Source organism: Chinchilla lanigera, unplaced genomic scaffold (assembly GCF_000276665.1).
Source record: "Chinchilla lanigera isolate Chin_1 unplaced genomic scaffold, ChiLan1.0 scaffold00216, whole genome shotgun sequence".
Lineage (NCBI taxonomy): Eukaryota > Metazoa > Chordata > Mammalia > Rodentia > Chinchillidae > Chinchilla > Chinchilla lanigera.
Window position 1 is genome coordinate 93,539 of NW_004955617.1, and position 24,752 is coordinate 118,290.

Here is a 24,752-nt window from a genome sequence, read left to right on the forward strand (position 1 = left end):
AAAAGCCGGGCATGGTGGCACATGCCTGTAATCCCAGCACTTGGGAGGCTGAGGCTGGAGGATCATTGGGAGTTCGAGACCATCCTGGGCTACAAAGTGAGCTCAAGGCCAGCCTGAACTGCATAGCAAGACCCTGTCTCAAAAAAGACAAAAAGTAAAAAATCCTCTCCTGCTCCAGGATCTTAAAAACATTTCCTTATTTTTGTAAAACATAGTTTTGCCTTGCACATTTCAAGTTTTAGCTGCCTGGAACTGATATCTGTGTGCAGTCAAGTAGGGCACCTGTTCTGGATGCTTGCTGTTCCATGTGCATTTGTCTATCTGTGAATGGTTGCACACAGTGCTGTCACTGTGGAGAAGTCTTCCTGGCTTGCTTCTGTTCTTCAGGAGTCTCGTGGCCCTTTGCATTTCCACATCAACATGTGTGTGGAGATTTGGGGTGGGGATTCCACTTAAAGCCATGGATGAGTGTTAGAGAGAATTGGCCTCCCTGCCCTAGTGTTTTAGTTATTTTTCTCATTGCTGAGACAAAATATCTGACACTCAAAGTTAAGGGAGGAAGAATTTATTTAGCTCACAGTTTTGTTTTGTTTTGTTTTTTAGCTCACAGTTTGTACAAGTTTCAGTCCATAATCGGCTGGCTCCAAGGCAGGGTGGCACATAGCAGAGGAGCAACAGTTCATGGCAGCAGAAGACAGCAAAAGCAACAAGAGAAAGAGCAACAAACCTCTTTCTATCCCTTATATGCAGGCTACCTGCCCTTAGGTGGGTGTAGCACTCATACCCTTAATCTCAGCATTAGACCATGAATCAGTCAAACTGTAAATTCAGCCACCTCTGAAAGCCCACTGACTGTGACTTCATGAGGCTTTAGGGGGACATCTAGACACAAGCCATAACACCTAGGGAGACAGCGGTGCTTGTGACCTGCTTGTTCTCCAACAGAATACAAGAGAAAGCCAAGCTGTAGTTTATCAGGTTAATAATATCTCTTAGTTATTGTGGTTTGATCAAGTCTGCAATCTCCCGAACAAGTATACAGTGAAGCCTGCATAAAGAGAGGCAAGTGAAATGATTTCAGGGCTTCAGAAAGATCAAAGCCCTCTCACAGAATTCAAGATTCTCAGGGCTAAGACCAAGGCCTTCTCTAGGTGGCCTGTATTTATTTAGTTATCAGAAGAAGGGAGGGGAGTACTCAAGAAGGGCAGAACCACTCAAGAACTTCTCCAAGTAGGGCATTAAGTTAATCCACCCAGGAGTGAGATGCCTGAGGCTAGAGACTTTATCTAGTTAAGATCAGATCCCAGTGTCCTTGGTTGTGACCTTGTCTTATCCTTTGAGGCTTTCTGGCTTCATCTGCCATTACAGGCCTTAGTGGGGATTAGTGATTTACAGAGGGTCACTTACTATGAGTCCACCACCCATCCCCAGACAAGGAACTTAGGCCTTGGACAGACTCACAAATAAAAATGGAAAGTCAGTTAGTTAATTTAAGTCTTGTTCAGGGCTGCCTTGTGGTGATCTCCATCAGTAGTTGGACCTCTCACTTTCTCCATGTCACATGAGATGAGGCTCACTGTGCTTTTGCACCTCCTTATCCCAGCAGCTCATGATAATTCTGTATCCTTGGGTTCATCTGTGCTGTAGGTATCACATGACAGATTTCCTTCCTTATTAAGGCTCCAGGGGACCTACTGTGTGTAGAAGCCACATCTTCATTCTTCTTCCAATGGACCCTGGGGTTGCTACCACCTTTTGGCTACTGTGAATAAAACTGCTATGAATATGGGTGTGTGAATATCTTAGTGATGTTTGCTCAGTTCTTACTGTTTTGTGTTCTTGTATTTTGTCTTTTCTTAACTATTATATACTACAGTTTCCAAAAGTGAAATTGTCCTAGTAGAGTGGAAAACCAAGAAAGGGTTGGGTGTGGAGGCTGCTTCCTGTGAGGGGCAAACCCAAGCTCTTGCCACTGTCATGCATTAAAGGCTATTAGAAAACTTAGGCTGAACTGATTAATGACAAAGTTTTAAAACTATTTTGAGAACTACTATTTGAAACAATTTTATAAATATGTAATGTTTCCACATAGTTCAATAGTCAAAGTTTTCAGAGCACCTATAATAAAATGTCTTCATGGCTAGGAGTGTAGCTCAGTGGCAGAATGTGTGCTGAGAATGCACAAGATTCAGTCTTCAGCACCAGAAAAACAAAAATTTAAGAAGTGTTTCTGCCAGGTTTGGTGGCTCCCATACACTTGTAATCCCAGCACTTGGGAGGCCAAGGCAGGAGTGGTAAGAGTTCAAAGCTAACCTGGACTACATAGCAAGACCCTGCCTCAAAAAAATGTCTCCCTTCCATCCCACACACGCTGCCTGGCTGTCCTCTCCAGGGGTGGTAAGTATTATTACCAAATGTCTTACATTTCCTTTGGAGGATATGTTGTGTATAAACAAGTACATAGGAAAATCCTCTTCCTTTTTACACAAATAGAAGCAGACCATATCCATTTTTCTGCCCTTATTTTCTTTTTACATAGTATTCCTTACAGATAAACTTAGTAACTTTGTGCTCATGGGTAAGTGTGTGTGTGTGTGTGTGTGTGTGTGTGTGTGTGTGTGTGTGTGGTTTGTGTTACTCGGTATTGATCCCAAGGCTCCACACATGGTAAGCAAAGTGCTTCACCACTGGGCTACATTCCTAGCCCCTTATTTTTTTAAAAAATAGAGTGCTTCTTAGTTTTGATGCTGTTGTACTTAGCCAAGAATCCCACTGTTGATGATAGACTTTTCTTTGCTAACAGAATCTGTTACGAAATGTGGCACTGTCAGCAACTAACTCTCTTACTACTGTTTTGCAGTATAAATCTTTTGTAATGGCAGTTCTGAGAGTACTTTTATCAAGGATTCTCACACTTAACTGGGAAGTGGGTGTTCTCTGGGGACCAAATCAAGTGTGAAAGAGCATTCAATATTGTAATAGTTTGGAAAAAGGGATTTGCAGGTGGTGAAGCCATTTGTTGCTTTTAGATACATAGCCCATAAGTCAAGCAGGAATCATGAGCCCTAAACCAACTGTTCCAACCGAGCAGTTCTCAATGAGGATCAATGTTCTATCCTTTGAGTATTAGTACCAAGACACCTGAATTGAGAAGCGTTATACTAAGAAACTCTAATTCATAGTCACGATTGATCTTTGCTGCTTTTATTATTGGAAAGAAACTCTGAAGGATAACAATAAAATCAAGTTACTAGACCTATATTCCAACTTCTGGAAGTCTTCTCTACCATATTAAGTACTTAACCACCATCTGTCAGGCACAAAGGAGCGCCCTAATTGCAGTGAAGAATCTGGAGTCATTCAAAGTGTAGCTCCTGGGCTGGGGATATAGCTCAGTGGCATAAGCGCCTGCTTGGCAAGCACAAGGTCATGAGTTCAATCCCTGGTACCACAAAACAAAAAACAAAAAAACAAAGTGTAGCTCCTGTCCTTAGACTTATGTCAGGATGTAATCAAATTATTGGATGTATCATCTGGACACCTGTACTCAGTAATGAGAAGTGGAAAAGGAAAACTACCATAGAATTTGAGGCTAAAACCAAGTTCAGGGGCTCAGCAACTCTGCCCTCCTGGATTCATACACAAGCCATGCCACTGTTCAGATGTAGGATCTTTCAGAAATTTCATATCCATTCTTGGGAAATCATTCTACTGTTGACACCTTTGCTCAGGAAGTATGCTGGGGTATTTGGGGATTTTGTAAATTTGTTTCATTTGTTTCAGTTTGATTTTTGTTTACTCAAATGCCTACTGAGGTAATTCTTTTATTTGTTTATTTGTGGTATATTCTAGGCTGTCCTTGAACTCACTATGTAGTCCAGACTGGGCTCAAACTCATGGCAATCGTCCTTCCTCAGCCTCCCGAGTTCTGGGATTATAGGGGTGTGCCACTACAACTGGCTAAACTATAATTTTTAAGACAGTGCTATTTAAAATACAATTCAAGTGAAAACTAACTAAATCCACAATTACTGCCAGTGTCATTTTTCCTTTAAAATATAAACAAATGTCTCGACTTTTTGTGTGATTTTTTTTTTTTTTTTGGTTTTTCTCCGGTACCAGGAACCAAACTCACGACCTTGCGCTTGCCAGGCAGGCGCTTTTGCCACTGAGCTAAATCCCCAGCCCCTTTTTGTGTGATTTTTAGCAGTAGGACAAGACAGTACGGTACTTTGCTCTTCTTGTAATTGTATTTTGGAAATTATATGCAGATACATGTGTCTTTAAGTTTTCTGCTAGATGACATACAGTACTTTTTAAGGGACTTAACATTTTTCTAAATAAAAAAGTCCAATTCCTTACTGTACAGGCTTTTACATTGAACCAAAAATAAAGTGGTCAAGTAAGAGAACCCTCATGTTAAACACCTCACCAATATTTGGCCATTTATACAGAAGATAAGCTGATTCCAAGGTGCCTGAATTCTGCAGGAGTGAGTTAAATATGAGCCACCTGGGGCCAAGCAGGGAGATGGGTGATTCTGTGACTGTCCACCCTCCTGCTGGTAGCTTGACTAGAGAAGGAGCCATTCATTTACCTTCCTGATATTTTCTGGTGTTCTTGTAATCCATAGGGTTATCTGTGCTTGCCTTACATGGCTCTGCAGCAGCATCACCTTCTCTCTGATGTCACCGTTCGGGGATTTGTTGCTGGAGCTACTAACATCCTTTTTCGACAACAGAAACATCTCAGCGATGCCATTGTGGAAGTATGTTTACGTCTGAGCGCATGTGCTCAGCCATGCTGGCCCATGTGTTCCTTTCTGAAATGTAGTTTATATATAATATTATAATATAACAACACTAATAATAGGGTAATAATTGCTTGCTGGATCGGGCATCCTAAGTGCTTTATGTACATTAACCCATCAAATTCTCGTAACAGCCCTATGAGGGAGAGGTAACATTAAGCAGAGATGTTGTTACCGTCTGTTTTATATCTAAGGAAGCTAAGAAACAGGACATGGGTATGAGCCTACTGTGATCTCAAGATTATTAAAATTATTGTTCAAATAGTTTGAATCCTTCTAGCTTATTTAATGCTTTCTTAATATTAAGGAAGCTAAGAGTACATATTTGATATCTTACTAGAATATTGAAAATTTTAAATAATTTGTTTAATTTTATAATTGAAGTAATTTTTTAAAAAAGAAAAAAATTTTAGCCACACAGTGTTGTAGTTTCTGACACAAAGTATAGGCTTTATGGGAAAATGATTATAATATAATAAATGAAAAATCCAAGAGTTCAAGTTATATTTATTTTGATCTTGAATTTGAGGAAGGAAAAATGTATATACGGCCCAGGACAGGAAGTACAGATGGCAGCATTGGTCCACGCTAGTGGAGAAGTTTGAGGAGGCTCATGGGTGTTTATTATTTTACTTTAACATGTAAGTTATGGATATTTCTCTGTATATCATAAAAATATTCTAAAGTATACATTCAAAAGGCAAACTTTTGAAGAATTATACTTAAATTCATTTCTGTGGGTGAGATAAAGGTGATTTTAGTGTATGTGTATCTCTATATTTTCCAGAATACAATCAACAAGAATCCTTTTCTAATTCAAAATAGTGTGTATATACATACATTGTCTTTAAAGGAGAAAAGAAACATTTTTTTAAATGAAAAAGAAAAAAGCTTTAGTGTAAAAATCTGTTTCTTAGACTCACCTTTTTTTGGTCTTTTTGAGACAGGGTCTCGCCATTCAGTTCAGGCTGGCCTTGAGCTTACTTTGTAGCCCAGGCTGGTCTCGAACTCCCAACGATCCTCCTGCCTCAGCCTCCAGAGTGCTGGGATTACAGGTGTGAGCCACCACACCCAGCTTAGACTCACCTTTTGAGAGTGCTGTTATTTATTTCCATCTCCAACTTCCCAGTAGTTGCTCTTTAAAGTATGGCATGGGTATCTGCCTGAATGCCCAGACTCTGACTTGTACCTGGGTACTCTTTAGGTAGAAGAAGCTCTGATCCAGATCCAAGACCCAGAACTCAGGAAGCTGCTTCACCCAACCACTGCAGACCTCAGGTTTGCAGATTATCTGGTCAGGCATGTGACCGAGAACCGAGATGACGTCTTCCTGGACGGCACAGGCTGGGAGGGAGGTGATGAGTGGATCCGGGCCCAGTTTGCAGTCTACATCCATGCCCTGCTGGCTGCCACACTACATCTAGGTGAGAAACTTGGGGGTACAGAGCTGCTTTTTTTGTTACAACATTTAGGATGTTTTAAACTGCACAAAAACATACTATAGAAAATCCTATTATCTTCTCACACAGAGATTCTTAATATTTTGAATACTTTGTATCCCTCCAGACCTTTTCCTTTGTATATATTTAGGATTTGCACACTGTGCCTGGCTTCCATGGTGTTTTTAGTAGTCCTTTTGCAAAAATGGATCTCTTTAAATACCTTTTCTGGAACTTTTTTGTACTTTATGATAGAAACACAAGCCTATGTGAAGACAATAAATACTGATTTTTGTCACTCAATGAAAAACACATTCTGAGTGAGTAAACCTTCAAATTTATACCCCACTCTAAGGAATATTATTGTTCCTATTAAATGGTCAAACTGGGGCAAGTAACAGCACTGAGCTATATCCTCAGGTGCCCGCCCCCCTTCGAGTCAGGATGTCATTGTGTAGTTTAGGCTGTCCTTGAACTCACTTTGGAGCCCAGGCTGGCCTCCAACTCACAGTGATCCTCCTGTCTCAGCTTCCCAAGTACTGGGATTACAGGCATGTGCCACTGTGCCCAGCGTCAGCCGTTTTATTATATTATTCTAAGACAGGGTCGCGCCAAGTCACTAAGTTCCTTGCAGTCCTTCTGCTTCAGCCTCCAGTACTAGGAACACAGGCATGTACTGCCATGCTCAGTTTAACATTTTTAAATAGATAATTCCACAGTGGCATTAAAGTACATTCACGGTGTTGTGTCAGCAAGTTTTTAAAATCAGTACTATTACGACCTCATCTCAGTTTAGTTCTTCCTGCAGCATACAGTTTTAAATACAGGCTTTGGGCAGTTCATCATTTGTAAAGGGAATATAACAAGCAAGTCCTTATTTGTTAGTGGGATGTTTTCTGCTGCCTCTATAAATGTAGCAACTGAGACACAAGTAATCTGACCCAGATTCATTCAGCAGTCTTCAGAGAAAACACAGGCTCTTTATTAGTTTTTTGGCTTCATGAATAATTAATTTACTTCTTAAAAATATTGCTTGGGAGCCCATAAAGCACTGAATAGTATTAGCAAACTTTTTATTTGAAGATTTACTATGTAGAAATCTGTGCTAAGCTCTTTATACCTAATAATTCATCTTATCCTCAACAATTCTGGTGGTAGATACCTTGTCCTCCCCAAGATACAGGAGAGAGTGAGCTGCAGAAAGCTTAGTAGCTTGCGCATCCAGCTGGTTAAGAGGCGGAGCTAGAATTTAAACCCAGTCGGGCTCCAGCCCATGCCCTTAACAAGATCAAGAGAGGAAATTGAGCCCAATAAATGAGAGATGTTCTTAGAGGAATGTTTTTATGTTGGAGATAGAACTGTGCATCTCTTACTCTTTGTTTCTCAGCAATGGAAGGTACCTTATTGTGCCTTCAGAGCAACATGTGATTAATACACAAGCGATGATCAAAATGTATAGTGAATGTTTAAAATGTATTATGGTAAGACACATTGCTGTGAACTCCCCTCGGAATTCTCCCTGTCTCTTTAAATACACATGTCCCCCTATTCTCCCTACTTTCTGAAGCAGTTCTGGGCGTCTTCTTTCATGAATGTTTTTTTTTTTTTTTTTTTGTGCTACTGGGAATCGAACTCAGGACCTTGTGCTTGCCAGGCAGTCACTTGTGCCGCTGAGCTGTACCCCCAGCCCCCTCATGAGTGTCTTTAAGAAGTGTCTGGTGGGTGCTATTGCCGAGTGCCATTCAAAGAAAGGGAGGCATGTAAAAACATGACAGTGGGGCTGGGGATTTAGCTCAGCAGCACAGCGCCTGCCCGGCAAGCGCAAGGTTGTGAGTTCAATCCCCAGTACCAGAAAGAGAAAAAAAAAAGGGGAAGTAAAAGCATGACAGTGTATCCTCACCCACCTTATTCATTGAATTAGACCCTGTGCAACTTCTAGCTGTCCCCCAAAGTCAAAATGACCATGAAAGGGAAACGTTTTCAAACAATTAAATTCATTACGACAGCTAGGACAGAGCAACTAAGGACACTCACGAAAGAGGACTTCAGAACTGCTTCAGAAAGAAGCATGCGATAAGTGTATTCAAAGACAGAGTATTTTGTTGGGGATTTGTGATAATTTGCCTTATTGTAATAAATCTTTTAAAAATTTTAAACATTCATGATATTTTTCAGTTGTATCTTATGAAACACTATAATCATTTGAATCAGTTCTCCAAACATTTCCTTTTTCCCAATTGAAGCTTTCACATGGTATTGATAAAGCTGAAAGCTTTTAGGCATTGACTGTGAAGCACCCCATTCTTACTTTTAAGCATTTTGACAGTGAAATGCTTGGAATCTCAAGGATAAAGCAACAAGTAGTGAGATACAGCCTGAAGAATAGAAAATAATTGCTAAACCAATCAGATGTATTCCATCTTAATATTTTTGTAGAAGAAAATGACATTTGTGAAAATATAGGAAGATATCCTAATTGCTTTCTCCATATGTATGAACCAGTGTGTTTATTCACTGTCAAGCCTATAGATTTTTGTTTAATAAATAATGCTGTCCTCATAATGGGAAGGAGAACATGCAGACATTTTGGAGTTGTAAGGAACCTTGGAAAATGTCTGGCTCAACCCTCTTATTTTCCAGTTAGGAAAAAATAAGTTCTGAGTGATTAAGTGACTTGCCAAAGACCACATAGCTTCTTAACAGGATTTCTGGAACTAGACCCAAAGTTTCCTGACATCTGGTAGGCTATCTCAAAAACAAAACAAAACAAAACTGGGTGGGCGGGTGGATAAAGCCATTTCTTTACCCTTTGTTGTTGTTAATCTTCATGTCCCTGAATGGCCACAGTCCAGCTCAACTTCTTTCAAATGTTTACTTGACAGATAATGAAAAGATACTATCGGACTATGGGACCACTTTTGTTACAGCCTGGAAGAATACTCACAACTACAGGGTATGGAACAGCAACAAGCACCCAGCACTTGCAGAAATAAATCCAAAGTAAGCACATCTTCTGGAGACCAGTAGATAATACTACATAAACCAATTGCTTTAGGTGCCCAATACAAAGAGAATTGTGTTTTTGATATTGTGACTGTCTTCAAGAATTATCTTAAGTGGGCTGTAAAAAGGATCCTTCATATAGAAAAGCAGGTTAAAAACTGCTTTCATATTCTTAAGTTTTTATACAAAAAGCACAGAGCACCATAGGAAGCTCTTAACATTTTTCCAGCTCTTGGTATAGTTCAGAGGGGAGATACTGGCAGGTTTTGTCCCTTTCTCTGGAGCTACACTTCAGCAGAATGGTCAAATGAGGGAGAAGCCTGGAGGGAAACCCTTTGTATTCTAACATTCAACACAGTTAATACGCTCCGCTCTGGAACATTGGACAAAGGCTTTACCCTGCATAGGCAGAAAAAGGCATACCGGAGCCAGGCGTGGTGGCGCACACCTGTAATCTCAGCACTCAGGAGGCTGAGGCAGGAGGATTGTTGTGAGTTTGAGGCCAGCCTAGGCTACAAAGTGAGCTCAATGCTAGCCTGAACTGCATAGCAAGACCCTGACTCAAAAAGCCAAAAAAAAAAAAAAAAAAAATAGGCATACTGTACATTGATACCAGTAACAGTAACATCTGGGTGTGAGTATGTCAGTCGAGGTTAACAAGATCAACTGAAGACATACTTTAAAAGATTAAATGTTTTTAAAAATACAAGGATATACTGACATTTTTCATTGTATTTTACACTTAGTGAGAAAATAGGCAAACGCCAGCTTTGTCCTCATTACCATACTCTTTTGGAGCCAGGGTGAACTTTATTTAGCTAAAGTAGAGTAGTCACTGAAGGGGCACTGGAAAGAATGTCTCTGGACAAAAAGAGATGAGCCAGAGCAGCCTGGAGGTGCGTCGTGTGGGAGGGAGGGTGTGAAAAGGCTTCACAGAATGTGTCTGTTAAGCTTTCTGCCATCTGGCAAGAAAAATTACTAGGTTCATACTTGTTTTCATGAATTTAGTTCTCATATTGGGCTACAGCAAAAACCTAAATAGCCATTGGGGTAAAAACATAGAAAATGAAAAGGCAAAACCACTTAGTGGCTGGGTGTAGTGGCATACGCCTGTAATCCCAGCACTCAGGAGGCTGAGGCAGGAGGATTGTTGGGAGTTCAAGGCCAGCCTGGGTTACAAAGTGAGCTCAAGGCCAGCCTGAACTGCATAGCGAGACCCTGTCTCAAACAGACCAAAAAAATAAACCACTTAGTGATGTCAAATGAAAGGCTAAGACTTCAGAGTCGTCTGTTCTGAGTGTGCTTTGGGGGACTGAGGGGCTGCTGTGCTGGGGCCCTGGCCTGGTGCTTAGAGGCCTCTGCATGTGGGGCATCCATGCACCTCCCACCTCTGGTGCCTAAGACCTGACCAGCTATCTGTGCACTCATTGGTCAGGCCATGGGAGGCTTAGCTAGAGAGAGCTACCTAAGGCTAAAATAGTGCTTAAAAAAAATTAAAGAAGTTGAGGTTACCTAGGTAAAAGAAGGCTGAAGAAGATCTTCGGTTGTTATCAGAAAATATAATTTACTCCAAATTAATTGCAGTTTTAAGATCTATGGAACCCCTTCTGCAAATTTCTAAAGATTAAGAAATCCAGCCCCTCAGTAAACAAGTAGCAGGCATGTTTTTTCCTTAACACAGACTTTCTGGAGGAGAAAGAGTAGCCATGTAACCTCTGAGCTGTCTAGGTCTGGGTGAGGAGTCTGGAAGAGGAGGAAGTGTTAAGTGCAGTTACTTTGGCCGAGAGTATAGTCTATAATCAAGTTGTGTGTTTTTTTGGTTTGTGTGTGTGTCTTGTTTTTTTGTGGGTTTTTTTTTTTTTTTTTTTTTTCAGATGTAGATGTAGTCTTATTATATTGTCGAGGCTGACCTCAAAGTCATGGATTAAAACAAACCTCCTCCCTTGGTCCCCTGGTTTTTGTTTGTTTGTTTTTTTAATGTAGCATTTCCTTTCATGTAATAGAAGTAGGAAGGTAAGACTAAGAATTCCCTCCTAAAGCATAGTACCATTTTTAAGAACTGCTTTGTTTTGTTTTGTTTTGTTTTGGGAGACAGGGTCTCACTATGTAGCCCAGGTTGACCTTAAACTCACAATGATCTTCCTACCTCAGCCTCCCAAGTGCTTGGATTATAGATATGTTCCACCATCCCCAGCCAAGAACTGCATCTTGAGTTGCTTTTCTATGTGACAAAGTATGAATTTTTTTTGGTCCACCCACAGATCTCTTCACGACCAATACAACACTTTTATAAGATGACCAGGATCAAGGTACAACCCATGACCATGATCTAAATCAGTGACTAACCCTGACTGTCCTGGGAAGCTTTTAAAAAACGTTGGTGGCCAGGCACAGTGGCACATGCCTGTAGTCCCAGCTACTGGAGAACCTCACGTAGGAGGATCCCTTGAACTCTGAAATATGAGGCCAGCCTGGACAAGAGGGATCCTGTCTCAGAAAAGAAAAAAAAAAAGAAGAAGAAAGAAATGTTGATACTTGGGCCCTCACCCCAGAGCAAAAGCCAGAATATCAGGATGGTACAAACACAGCCACAGTCCCCCAACACACACACACACACACACACACACACACACACACACACAACAAGGAGGAAACTAATGCTCAGAAGGGTTATGTACACTCTTTGATTCATGTAGCATAAAGGAAGAGCTGGGGTCCAAGCCTACTTTCCTCATAGCAGATTTGGAGTGCTACCACTTGGCTGTGTCACCCTGAGAGATTTACCAGTACTTTCATTTTCTTGGGATAACTCTTCACAGCTTTGCTGGTTAAAACAACAAAACAAAACCAAAAAAAAAAACCATCATAACGTAAACTCAAACGTTTTTGTTTTCCAGCCATCCATTTCAAGGCCAGTACTCCATGTCGGACATGAAGTTAAGATTCTCACAGTAAGTACTTAGAAAGAATATGAGAAAAATTCTTCTACCTGAATTTATGCCATGTATTTTGCTGCTCATTAGGAATTTTCTCTTCTTAATAGACTTGTGCTTCAAACAGTAACCAAATATGTGCATAACATTCTCTAGCTCAGCAGTGTATGTGTTTCAAGTGAAAACACTTCTGTTCCATGGAAATGGTGTAAACTAATAGCAGGACTTGCCCGTATTTGGGGGAAGTGTCTTTAGCAAACCAAATCTTACGAGGAGATTTAACCATATTTGTGTCCTCCCCACTTTTTGGTTCGCCTGTATTTTTTTAGTCTATACTGAAAATTCATACATTTAAAAAGTTCATAAATTTTCTAACAAATAATTCACCTTCTTAGTAATTCTGATTTGGGATGGTTATAGAATGGTTAATGTATGTGCATGCCTGTGTGAGATTTTTTTTAGTTATATTAACACTTCTGTCCTTTTTTCAGTTCTGTTCAAAATAGTGAACGTGGCAAAAAAATTGGAAACGCCATGGTTACAACCAGCAGAAATGTGGTACAAACAGGAAAAGCTGTAGGTAAGGCATGACCATTAGCCAGGAACAGTTTAGAGTCCTGAATATCTATTTCTGTGCTCAGTATGTAATTGATAAAGAGAAAAAGTTGTAGAAATTTGTGTATGACATAATCAAGGCTTTTTAAAAAAATCTTTCTCTTGTTCAAAAGTTATTGTCTTTTTTTTTCCTTTTGGTACAGGAATCGAACTCAGGACTTTGTGCTTGCCAGGCAGGCACTGTGGCACTGAACTGTGTTCCCAGCCAGAAAGTCATTATGATACTAAATAATATCAGAGTTCAGCAAATTTCACATATCTGATGGGTATTACTCAAATATCCTGATAAGTTCACTGTTCTGTTCCCAGAATTGAAGCTTCATGGGAATTTTGTCCCTGCTCCTTGAGCTACATTCAGTTCTTTAGAAACAGCAGATACTCATAATAAAGTAGGCCAGAGGAGCTGCTGTTTGCTAAGGTAGTATCACACAGTAAAGAAAATGAACAAAATAACAGTTGATTTAAAAAAAAAAATGATTCATATTTATAAAACTTCTGTAAACTGATAAAGAAAAAAAGAGAAGACACAAATGATGAGTATGAGAAATGAAGAAGTGCATGCCTGTAACCCCAGCGCTTGGGATTTTGAGGTAGATTGAGGCCGGAGGATCACTGTGAGTTGGAGGCCAGCTTCAGCTACATAATGAGTTCAAGTCCAGCCTGAACTACATAGTGCGTCCCTTCTCAAAAAACCAAAGGGACATCAGTACAGATGTTACAGAAATTAAAAGGTTAAGGGGATATTGTAAACAATTTTATGCCAACCAATTTGACAACACAGATAAAATATAAAACTAACTTAAAAGACTCAAATTACAAAACTGATGCAGTAAGAAACAGAAAATCTGCAAAGCTCTATAATAAAATGGAATATAAGCCAGGCGTGGTGGTGCACACCTGTAATCCCAGCATTCAGGAGGCGGAGGCAGGAGGATTGCTGTGAATTTAAGGCCAGCTGGCACTACATATCAAGACCCTGTCTCCAAAAAACCCCAAAAATGGAATACAAGATTAAAAATCTTGCTGCAATATTTTTAATTTAACATAAACTAAGTGCAATAAGCAATTAATAATAATAATGTTAAAATGGAGCCAGCATGCAAATACACTATCATAAAAGTTATGTGAGGGGCTGGGGATTGAGCTCAGAGGCAAAACGCCTGCCTGGCAAGCGCAATGTCGTGAGTTCGGTTCCCGGTAAAAGTTATATGAATGTGCTTTGTCTCACCAGAGAGCTTATACCTTCACCTTTTCCCTTAAGAAGCACTTGACAGCTTCTGTTTGGCAATCTGAGTGGCCAACACATTGCTTTTTTGCCTCAGGACTGCTGTGAAGTTACTGGGCCATACACTGTACCGCCTGATGGTCTGCGTGATAACCAGGTGATGGCCTGTGCCTCACAGGCAGCACACACAGCCTGTACACGCTGCATAAGAGCAGACTCAGTGCAGGCAGGATGGGGCTGGGCAGAGCAAAATGTCACCCTGCTCAGTACAGTGTGAGCTGAAAACTTGAAAATTATTTCTAGAATCTTCCGGTTTTTTTTTTTTTTCTGGTACTGGGACTCGAACTCACGACCTTGCACTTGCCAGGCAGGCACTGTGCTGCTGAGCTAAATCCCCAGCCCCTGGAATCTTCCATTTAATAGTTTCAAACCACAGGTAACTAAAGTTGTAGAAAGTAAAACCACAGGCAAGGGAAGACTACTGTATTTGGTGTTTAGGGAAGGTTGCTACCAGTATTTAAACTCTTAAGACCAAGTTCTTCCATGTTCTGCTCTGTAAGAGTAATGATTCAATTTATGTAACTTCACATTAGCCTCAACTTTTCAGATGTTCTTTAGAACAGGATAGACCTGAGGCAGATTGAGTGCTGTATGGCTTTAATCTACCAGTTGTAGATGCTAAAAGCAAATTTCTCTAAGTCTGCTTAATCACCCTTCCCTGTATAGGTGGTATTGATTATCAGTGTGATGTTCAAGGTACAGAGAGCATGTTTCACTTCTTAGGCAATCCAGATAGTTCTCGTGGACAGCCAGCAGCAGCACTAGCACAGGTTCATGAATACATTCAGAGTTCCTAGAGTGGGCTCCTACACCAAGAAACCAGTTTCTTATGGAAGGGATTGTTTTGAAATCAGAAAATTCATTGTTTTATTGACATATTGGTATATGAGTCACCATGTATTGATTGATAAGCCTTCATCTTTCACAGTTCATGTGTTTTTTCCTCTGCTTTCCACCAGGCCAGTCGGTTGGAGGAGCATTTTCCACTGCAAAGACAGCTATGTCTTCATGGCTTTCGACCTTCACCACTTCCACACCTCAGAGTCTCCCCGAGCCCCCCGATGGGAAGCCCTGAGCCATGGAAGAAGCTGCGTCACTTTCTTAGGTGTAAGTGCTCCTGGCCACCTGTGCCCCCGGCCTCGCTTTCCCCAGTCACAGGGCCACAGCAGGGGCTTAAACCTGGAACTGTTTACATGGACAGCTGCACTCAGTCTGACAAACATCATAGGATGCGGAGAAGATGAGGTCATAGGCACAGCAGGGATGGACTCCAGGTTGACCTTTAAATTGACTACTTCTCTTTCATTCTGAGCCTAAAACGTGCAGTAAGCCTTCTAATGAATTCCTTAAGTTCAGAGATTGTATATGTTTACTTTAGAAAAGTTTTAATGTAAATTTTGTTGTTTTGCTTCTGAATATATAGATACCCATTTTAATTTATATTTGCTAAAATTAAGTTATATTACTATTTTTAATTTCTGTGATGTTGGCTGTACAATGTGCTTATAAGGGTAAAGGGCCGTAAATCCAGCCGTTACTGTTTTCCTGAGTTCTAGGATTTTTTTTTTAAGGTATTTCCTAGCCACAAAACACACTGATTAGTTCACTTCTTCCAAGAACTGCAAGACAGAGCAGGAGTTCTGTGCATAGAGTGCTTTCAGGTGGTTGATTTGTTCTTTCCTGCACACTTGCTTTGAGGCCACAGGGAGTGTCCTGTGCTCTCCTGCCCCTGCTGACCGTGTCAGAGCAAGTGGACAGAGAAACTGTTTGGACAGTCACAGTGGTGAGTGGTTTGACGTTGGCTAGTCTTTGTTCAGCGCTTTCAAACACCCATACATTAGTTTTGTCAACTCTGGTCATGTGTCAGTCGTTGCCAGCATTTTTTAATCCAAAGTTTGTGCCCTCTTCTTCTTGACTTCTAGTTTCCTGTCCCTATTGACAAACCTACAGGTTTCTTCTTCCTCTTACTCATAAAGCTTTTCCAGGCACTTGGCCTTCTTGCTTCCCTGACTGAAAATCCTCCTGCAATCAGTCCTTGCCTCCTTCTAAAAGTCTTTATAAAAGAAAAGCAAAATGATTCATAAAGCTGAAAGAGAAATCTCAGCCAGTGATGATGATGTACAGCTTTAATCCCAGAACTCTGGGAGGCTGAGGCAGGAGGATTTCAACCTGGGCAACTTTGCAACTTAGCTCTGTCTGAAAAATAAAAATAAAGGCTCAGGATGTTGCCCATTGGGAAGGCTCTAGGTTCAATCCCCAGTAATACACTCCCCCCTCAAAAAAGGGGGAAAAAGGAAAAAGAAAAATCTCAGTTTAGCTCACATTTGATAAACCACAAGGCAGGAGAGGAAGGCCAAAGTCCTGCACTTTGTCACTTGTCCCCAGGACACCTGGTTTTGGCTTGCCAGCTGCAGCTGTGTACCCTTTGTTAATGCTCTGCACTGCTGGAGCTCACATGTTCGCATGCTGCTTTTCTAGGGACTTGGAATGGGCTTCTCAGCCTTGAGGGACCAGACTCCCTTTCAGCAACAGGGGACTGTGGGAAATGCCTTTTCAGTGTGACCTACTTATGCACTAAGGAATATTGGGGAATTCAGTTGCCTGATTGAGGACACTGGTTACATTTGCTTTATCGTGTACAAAATAGTTATTTATAAAGTCATCCTCTTAAGGCATGTGAAATGAACATGGGACATAATCTAAGTAGCTGAGTTTCCTAATTTGTCTTTGAACAGAAGTCCAGTGCACCTAAAAAAATCATACTTCTGTTTAAGGATAATAACTTGAAAGCTCAGCAAAGATATGTTGAAAGACTCTATGTGAAAACTCCATTGATTTGTTCCAGCCCAGAGAGTTAAGTCCAGGAGTATTATTTGAATGCTGCTGGGTGTGGTGGCACATGCCTGTAATCCCAGGAAGGCTGAGGCAGGAGGTTCACTGTGAGTTCAAGGCAACCTGAGCTACCTAGTGAGACCCTATCTCAAAAAAAAAATTTTTTTTGAAACAGGAAAGTAATAGCAGACAAAACCTTAAAAAGTTCTCTACAGGGTTGTGCTGAGACTGTCTCATCCCAGGGCCACACCACAAGTTGGAGTGTAATAGTATGTTTCAGTGTGGTTGTCATCACCTGTTTGGTGCCAGCAGTTTGCTCTGTGAGTTGCCTGGTGTCCCATGAGGGATTAGCCAGCCGCAAGATGCTGAGTGGCATTCTGTTGGTACCAGACTTGTGGGTCTGGGGTAGACTTCTGTCTCTATTCAGAAGCAGCCAATGGGTAGTTTTTAGTCCAGTGACATAAAGTCACATTAAATTACATTTTGCTCACTAGTTCCCCATTTGAATGTGTATTTTAATTGTATCTTCTACTAATCCTTCTAGTTTAATTTTCAAAGTGGACAATTAATTGGCTTTCAACATAAAGTAAGTATCTCAAAAGATAGAAGCGATGGCAAAGGCCCTACCTGTACTGCCTTTCAGTTCTGGGAGATGGTTTCCAAGGCCAGCACTGAGGACAGGACGCCTGCCCCTGGCTGTGAGCCCACAGGCCTCAGGCTTGCATTCCAGCCCCGCCAAGTGGCAGGCCAGAGGAAGTGCCTTACTCCAGATACTGGCTGTGTAGCTCTGGAGCTGGTACTGGGCCATCTTCTGATAGATCACCAGAAAGCTGGGTCTGTTGGTGCCACACTTTCTGCAGTGATCCCTAAGACTTTACATCCAAAGACTGTGACTAGGCCGGTGGGAGCTACAGTTAGACAGCCTTTGCAGGTAGGTGGGCACACAGAGGACATCTGCAGCCTATCAGTAGATTCCCCGCTGTTCAGATGACTTCTAAGTAGTGTTTGGTAAAAGACCCTGGTTCATATATTCCCTTAGGCACTGTAATGAGAATGGCATAAATAAGGAAGAGAATAGTAAAGCTGTGGTGTGGAGTAGAGGAATAGAAAAAGTTGCCTGTCGCAAACTTTGCATATGTATTTGGCTCATGTGACTCACTGGCCTCCAAGCCCTAAACAGTTCTCACCTACCTTTGCTTTCAGTAACAGCAGCTATTTTTCTTGGCAGCAAACTAGAGTGTATGATGTCACTTCCTCAGGCTTCTGCTTTCCAAGCTCTGTAACTAAGCATTGAATGTTTTTAGAGTAACTTCCTTTGGAAAGCCACAGTCAAAGCAGATTAGGAAGAGGAAGAAATTGTGTGGCTGAGGAACAAGGTACTTAAAATCTGAATGAAATACTTTGAGAGCGGTATTTAATCTGCTGAAGGTTAGAAGAATTGTTTTAGAGGGAAGTTAGAATTTTAATCCGCTAGCTTCAAGCTTCTAAATGAAGCTATAGTATTTCTTCCCCGGCAGGCAAGGTTTTGCTAACGTTTTATACTCTGTGGAGAAAAGTTTTATGAGCTTCATACCCACTTGGCCTTCCCCAGCCAGTGCTGGTTGGCAGCCCTTTGGTGCTGTGTGGGGCCGATGTCCCCGTCCTTAACCGCAGGCAGGTGGCTGTGCACCTGTGTGGAGGTAGCCTGTTGGGATGGTAGCTGCTGAGTGTGGCCTGGTCCTGTTGCGGGAGTTAGCTGGCCGGCACTCCTGAAATGGCGCCTGCATTTGCATGCATTCTCTGGTCAGAGGTGGCACACCTTTCACTGCTTTCCACCCAGTCCCTTGGTCACCGTTAAGCATGAGGAGAATGCTGCCCGGATCACTTGATGATGGCTGTCACTCCACACAGCAGAACATGTGCTAGAAATTTCCTCATTCCAAATGTGCAGACTTCACAACATTGGAATTGCTTTCCTCTCATTTCCAATGTCCCATTCCAACAGAAGGAATGTGCATCTTTATTCTTTTCCTACCTGTAACTTTGTACACGTGACTTCCTGCGTTCATTATGAAGGAGACGAGCACTCCCTTGTGTGGTGGCTCCACATTAAAAGATGTGCATGTCTAAAGGGTTGGGTATATTTTGTAAACCTCTAAATACATTTGTATTTCTGTGCTGTTCAAAAGTTTACCTTTTTACTTATACTAATTAATGATATAGAAACTATATATTTAAATCATGTAAATTTAGGGGGTTTTCCCAGTCTTTTTTTTTTTTTTATCAGTTTCTCATATAAATATAGTATGCTGCTCAAATTTTTTTGTGTGCAATATAAACATTTGAACATTTCGGTCAGATACTGAGCCAGAAGAGGTTCATAGAAGTTTTCAGAAAGCTTCTGTGCTTAAATATTTTGTTGTTTTCATGAAATATTAGCATTTTATAGCTGGAAAAATAAGATCAAGACTTACATGTTTCAAGGCACTTGGTGATCAGTTCCTAAATAGGAAGTGTATGATTAATGAGCTGAAGGCACATAGTAGTTACAAAACTAACTATAGTTTAGAAATTTGAGTTTCAAGCTTTCTACAAAATGGTTCTAAAGAAGTTTAGCTGTAGCCCATGTTTTGATCAGAAAGGTAGTTTTGGTTTGGTTTGGGTTTTTTTTTTTCTCTAGTAGTTTTATAATTTGTATTAGTTCTTTGTTGTCATTAAGTATTAAAATTACAAATCACGTTGAAATCATACTGAATTGTAAAACTTCTATTGTATCTTTAAGAAAAAAAGAATAAAATTAGCCTCTTTGTCCTGCATGCACTCGACCGGTCCTTCTCGATGGGCTCTGCGTGGTACCCAGTGATTTTCGGCCCACTTCTCAATCAGACAACGGTGCCAGCTTCACTAAGTAAGCCACACACGGATGAAGCGAAGGGCTCAGTGCTTGGCTACTGTCTCCTCTGATGCTGCTTTCAGTGTGCCTTGGCTTTGGAGATGGCGGGAAGCCCGGTAGCTCCCGTGGAGCCCTGGGGTCGCAGTGCTGCACGAAGCGGGGAAGAGATTGTTCCTGTCACAGTGTCTCAGCACACCACTGACGGCATGGAAAGCCAGTGGCACGCCCTGCTTCCCCAGGGCTGGTAAGCTTCACAGCAGCACCAACATTTCCACTGAGGACGTTAGCACATTTTCATATTTATTCCCCACACCATGGTTCCCTTATACCGTCTGCAAAACAGGATTTAGATGAGCTTTGTGCAAAAAGCAGACACAGTCTGTGGCCCCAGGAGTGTGTGCTTCCCTGAGTGATGGTACAGAACTAAGCGGAAGTCCGCAATGTTCTCTGATGTAGGTGGTGAGAGCGCTGGAGCTGAGGAGGTTACGCAGGGACAGTAGAGTTCCACCCCGCCACATCTCCTCCCTTTTCCTGATGACCTGCTCAGGCTGGGTCGATGTCACTACCCAGGAAGCGCTGCTTGCTCTCCACTCTGAACCAGCAGCATCTGGAAGGAAGTGGGGTCGTTGTGAGGGTGCCCCTGCGGAAGGTGATCTGTAGAGCCAGGAAGGCCACTGTGGCAGGACTGGCCTGCCCAGCTTCAGAGCAGCCAGTCCTCACCCTGTGCTTGCCTGGACACACACCTGCTCTCCTTGACAGCCGCAGGGAGGGGCCTGGGGCAGGAGATAGGTGGTTGTGCTCTTTGCCTTGATGAGCACCTTCCTTTGGGACCACTCCATCAAAACAAGACACAGAAATTAGGACTCAGATTATTTTTTTACATTTCTTGTGAGGAATTACACATGTGTATAACACATCCTTTTTATCCTCCCCCCCATCCATTCTTACTACGTTTTTTTTTTTTTCTCTAGTAGTTTTATAATTTGTATTAGTTCCATTCTTACTACGTTTTATTTTGTTCTTTATTCATATCTTGGTTTTCTCATAATAAGTGAAGAGACCATGTAAAATTTAAGCATGTGCATCTGATTTATTTCACATAACATGGTCTCAAGGTGCATTCATTCTGCGATAAATGACTCAAGTTTGTACTTTCTGTTTGTTTTTTGAGACAGGATCTTGCTCTATAATTCAGGCTGGCCTTGAAGTACACGATGATCCTCCTGCCTCAGCCTCTCGAATGCTAGGATTTCAGCCATGTGCCACTATGCCTGGCAAGTTTATCCTTCTTTATGGCAGAGTAATACTCCATTGTGTGTAAAAACAACATTTTCTTTATCCATTTATCTGTTACTGAGCATACAAGCTGCTTCCAAGATTTAGGTGTTGTCGATTCTATAAATGGATCACTGTAATATAATGTCTTTAACTCTTTGGGGAAGACACCTAGAGGAGGGAGATAGCTAGGTCAAATGGAATTCTAATTGCAGTTCTTTGAGGAATCTCCACAGTGATTTCCATAGTAGTTGTACTAGTTTACATTCCCACCTACGGTGCAAAAGTTTACTTTTACCTCTCAGGCTCGCCAGCACCTTTTACTTGATTTCTTGATGATGGCTATGCTTTCTGAAGTAAGATTGAATCTCAGTGTTGTTTTATAGGACTGCTTTCATTGTTTCCTATAAGTTCTAGTGTGTTTAATTTCCATTTCTCTAACGGCCAGAGATGTTAAGCATTTTCCCATGTATTCATTGGCCATCTGTACTTCATATTCTGAGAAGCATCTATTAATTTCACTTGTCCATTTTTTGGTTAGGTCTCTTATTTAAGAGGGTGGTCTAATTTTTCTTTTTTAGTTCTTTCATCTAAATAGTAGTCCTCTGTCTGAAGAATAGCTGGCAAAAGTGTTTTCCCATTCTGTAGGTTATCTCTTCACTCTGTTGGTTGTTTCACATTTGTTGGTTCTCAGGACTATTTCCTGACCGAGGTTTTGTTCAGAAAGTCCTTGCCTATGCCTGTGACTTCAAGAGTTTTAGCTATTGTATCTTCCCGCAGATTTCTGTTTTAATATTTAGATCTTTGATCAATTTCAAATTTAGTTTAGTGCATGGTGAAAGATATGGCTCCAATTTTAATCCTTGCCTTATACAATGCCAGTTTTTCCAGCACCATTTATTAAAGAGGTTTTCTTCCAGTGAGTGTATTTGGCACCTTTGTCAAAGATAAGGTGGCCAAGTATGTCTGGAGTTGTTTCTGCACTTCTAATCTGTTCCATTGATCTTCAGGTCTTTTGCCAGTACCATGCTGTTTTTGTCACAGGAGCTTTATAGTATAATTTCAAGTCAGGCATTGTGATGACCCTTGCCTTGCCTTTGTTGCCTAGAATTGCCTTTGCTATTCTAGGTGTTTTCTGATTCCAAATGAATTTTAGGATTGCTTTCTCTAACTCTGTGAGATATGCTGTTGGAGTTTTGATGAAAATTGTATTAATCTGTTGTATTAATGTGTTATTAATTGTATTAATAACAGTTTTGGAAGTGTGACCATTTATGATTCTTCCTACCCAATAGCAAGGGATATCTTTCCACTTTCTGATATCCTCTTCAGTCTTCTTTTTCAGAGTACTATAGTCTTCATTGTAGAGATCTTTTGCATCCATAGTTAGATTGATTCCTAAATTTTTCATTTTTTTTGGATGCTATTGTGAAATGTGATGTTTCCCTGATTTCTGTCTCAGTGAGTTTGTTATTTGTGTACAAGAATGCTATTGATTTTTTTTTTTTTTTTTGGTCTTTTTTTTGAGGCAGGGTCTCACTATGCAGTTCAGGCTGGCCTTGACTCACTTTGTAGCCCAGGCTGGTCTCAAAACTCGCAACGATCCTCCTGCCTCAGCCTCCTGAGTGCTGGGATTACAGGCGTGCACCACCATGCTTGGCAAGAATGCTATTGATTTTTGAGTGTTGATTTTGTATCCAGCTATGCTACTGAAGTTGTTTATTAAATATAGCACTTTTTTAGTGGAGTTTTTGTGGTCTTCTATGTAGAGTATCATGTCATCTGCAAATAATGACAATTATTCTTATTCTTCTTCCTTTTCTATTCTTATTTCTTTTATTTCTGTTGTCTAATTGCTCTGGCAAGTGGTTCCAGAACTATATTGAAAAGAAGTGGTGATACTGGACATCCTTGTCTTGTTCCTGATCTTAGAGTGAAAGCTTTCAGTTTTTGTCCATTTAGTATGATGTTGTCTGTTGGTTTGTCATAGATGGCTTTTATCAGATTGAGATAAAGACGATCTATTCTGATTTTCTATAGGGTTTTTATCATGAATGGGTGCTGGCCTTTGTCAAAAACTTTTTCTGCATCTATTGAGATGATCATGTGATTTTTGTCCTGGGCTCTGTTACTATCATGTATTACATTTATTGATTTACATAAGTTGAACCATCCCTGCATCCCTGGGATGAATCCCACTTGGTCATAGTGTATAATCTTATTGATGATTTGCTGCATTCTGTTTGCCAGTTACTTACTGAAGATTTTTGCATCTCTGTTCATTAGGGACATTGACCTGTAGTTCTCTTTCTTACTTGGGTCCTTCTCTGGTTTTGGTATCAGGGTGATGCTTGCTTCCAGGAATGAATTTGAGAGTATTGCTTCCCTTTCAATTTCATTATAGAGTTTGAGAAGCAATGGTGTTAGTCTTCTCTAATTTCTTATAGAATCCATCAGGGCCTGGGCTTTTCTTTTTTGGTAGGTTTTTAATTACATCTTCAATTTCATTGATAGATACTAGTTTATTTAGGATTTTTATATCTTCTTGATTCAGCTTTGGTAATTCATATATATCTAGGAATCTGTCAATTTCTTCTGCCTTTTCCATCTTACTGAAATAGGTGTAGGTGATCTTATGGATTTCTGCAGGATCTGTGTCTTTGATTATAGAATTGAGGCCATTCACAGGGAGAGTTACTACTGGTATGTATTGACTTATTTGTGTCATTGCTTTATTTTCCTGTTGCCGATTACCTTCTACTTAACTTCTGTTGCCAATTCCCTTTCTTTTCCTTCTACTTAACTTCTCACCCTACCTGGTGTATTCATTTTACTAGACATTTTCTCATTCTTAGCTTTGATGTTACTATTTAGGGCATCCATGAGAAATTTTTGGAGTGCTGGTTTGGTAGTCATGAATTTCTTACGTGTTCTTTATTATGGAAACATCTTATTTCTCCCATTTTCAAAGGTATTTTGCAGGCTACTTCAATCTGGTTTAGAAATTCTTTTCTTTTAGGTCTTGAAACACTTCACTCCCAGCTTTCTTGGCCTTTAAAGTTTGTGTTGAGAAGTCTGCTATAATTCAAATGTGTTTATTTTTATAAGTTATGTTGCTTTTCTCTTAACAGATTTTTTTTATGTTATTTGTGTAGTCTTTTAGTTTTTCTCTAATTCTACTTGATCTTAGATTAGTGCAGCTATTGGGTCCATTTTTCATGTTCTTTTGTTGTTTTTAAGATATCTTTCATTAATCAATCACTGACAACAGCCCTGTCTTCTAGTTCTGACACACTGTCCTCACATTGGTCACTTCTATTCCCCAAACTTCCAATTAAAATTTTAATCTGAATTTCTGTTTGGGACCTTTTTACAGATTCTGATTCTTATTTTTGAGACAGCTATATAGTGCAGGTTGGTCTTGAACTCACCATATAACCCAGGCTGGCCTTGAACTTACTATGGTGATCCTCCTGCCTCTGCCTCCTGAGTCCTAGGATTTGGGGCATTGGCCACCACATCTGGTTTTTAATTCTTTTTTGTGCTGGTCTTTTATTTTTTTTTTAATTTTTTTATTTTTTGGTTTTTTCTCCGGTACCAGGGACCGAACTCACGACCTTGCGCTTGCCAGGCAGGCACTTTGCCGCTGAGCTAAATCCCCAGCCCCTGTGCTGGTCTTTTATATTAG

The 24,752-nt window shown here is 40.7% G+C and overlaps 1 protein-coding gene across 7 annotated transcripts in view; it reads left to right on the top strand.

Moving 5' to 3' along the window:
- Avl9 (AVL9 homolog (S. cerevisiase)) overlaps positions 1–24,752 on the top strand; it is a 67,998-nt gene that overhangs the window by 32,314 nt on the left and 10,932 nt on the right. For 5 of the 7 annotated variants that reach the window (XR_001232585.1, XR_001232587.1, XR_001232584.1 and 2 more), the window contains exons 11-17: positions 4,634–4,768; positions 6,015–6,234; positions 9,132–9,249; positions 12,150–12,203; positions 12,677–12,765; positions 15,045–15,192; positions 19,757–20,033. Coding sequence is in view for 1 of the 7 variants with exons in the window: in XM_013510145.1 (XP_013365599.1) it covers positions 4,634–4,768; positions 6,015–6,234; positions 9,132–9,249; positions 12,150–12,203; positions 12,677–12,765; positions 15,045–15,160 (732 nt within the window). In the remaining 6 variants the exon portion in view is untranslated. Of the gene's footprint in view, positions 1–4,633; positions 4,769–6,014; positions 6,235–9,131; positions 9,250–12,149; positions 12,204–12,676; positions 12,766–15,044; positions 16,286–19,756; positions 20,034–24,752 lie in introns of those variants that run through there. The other 2 variants (XR_001232588.1, XM_013510145.1) reach the window with 2 other exon arrangements.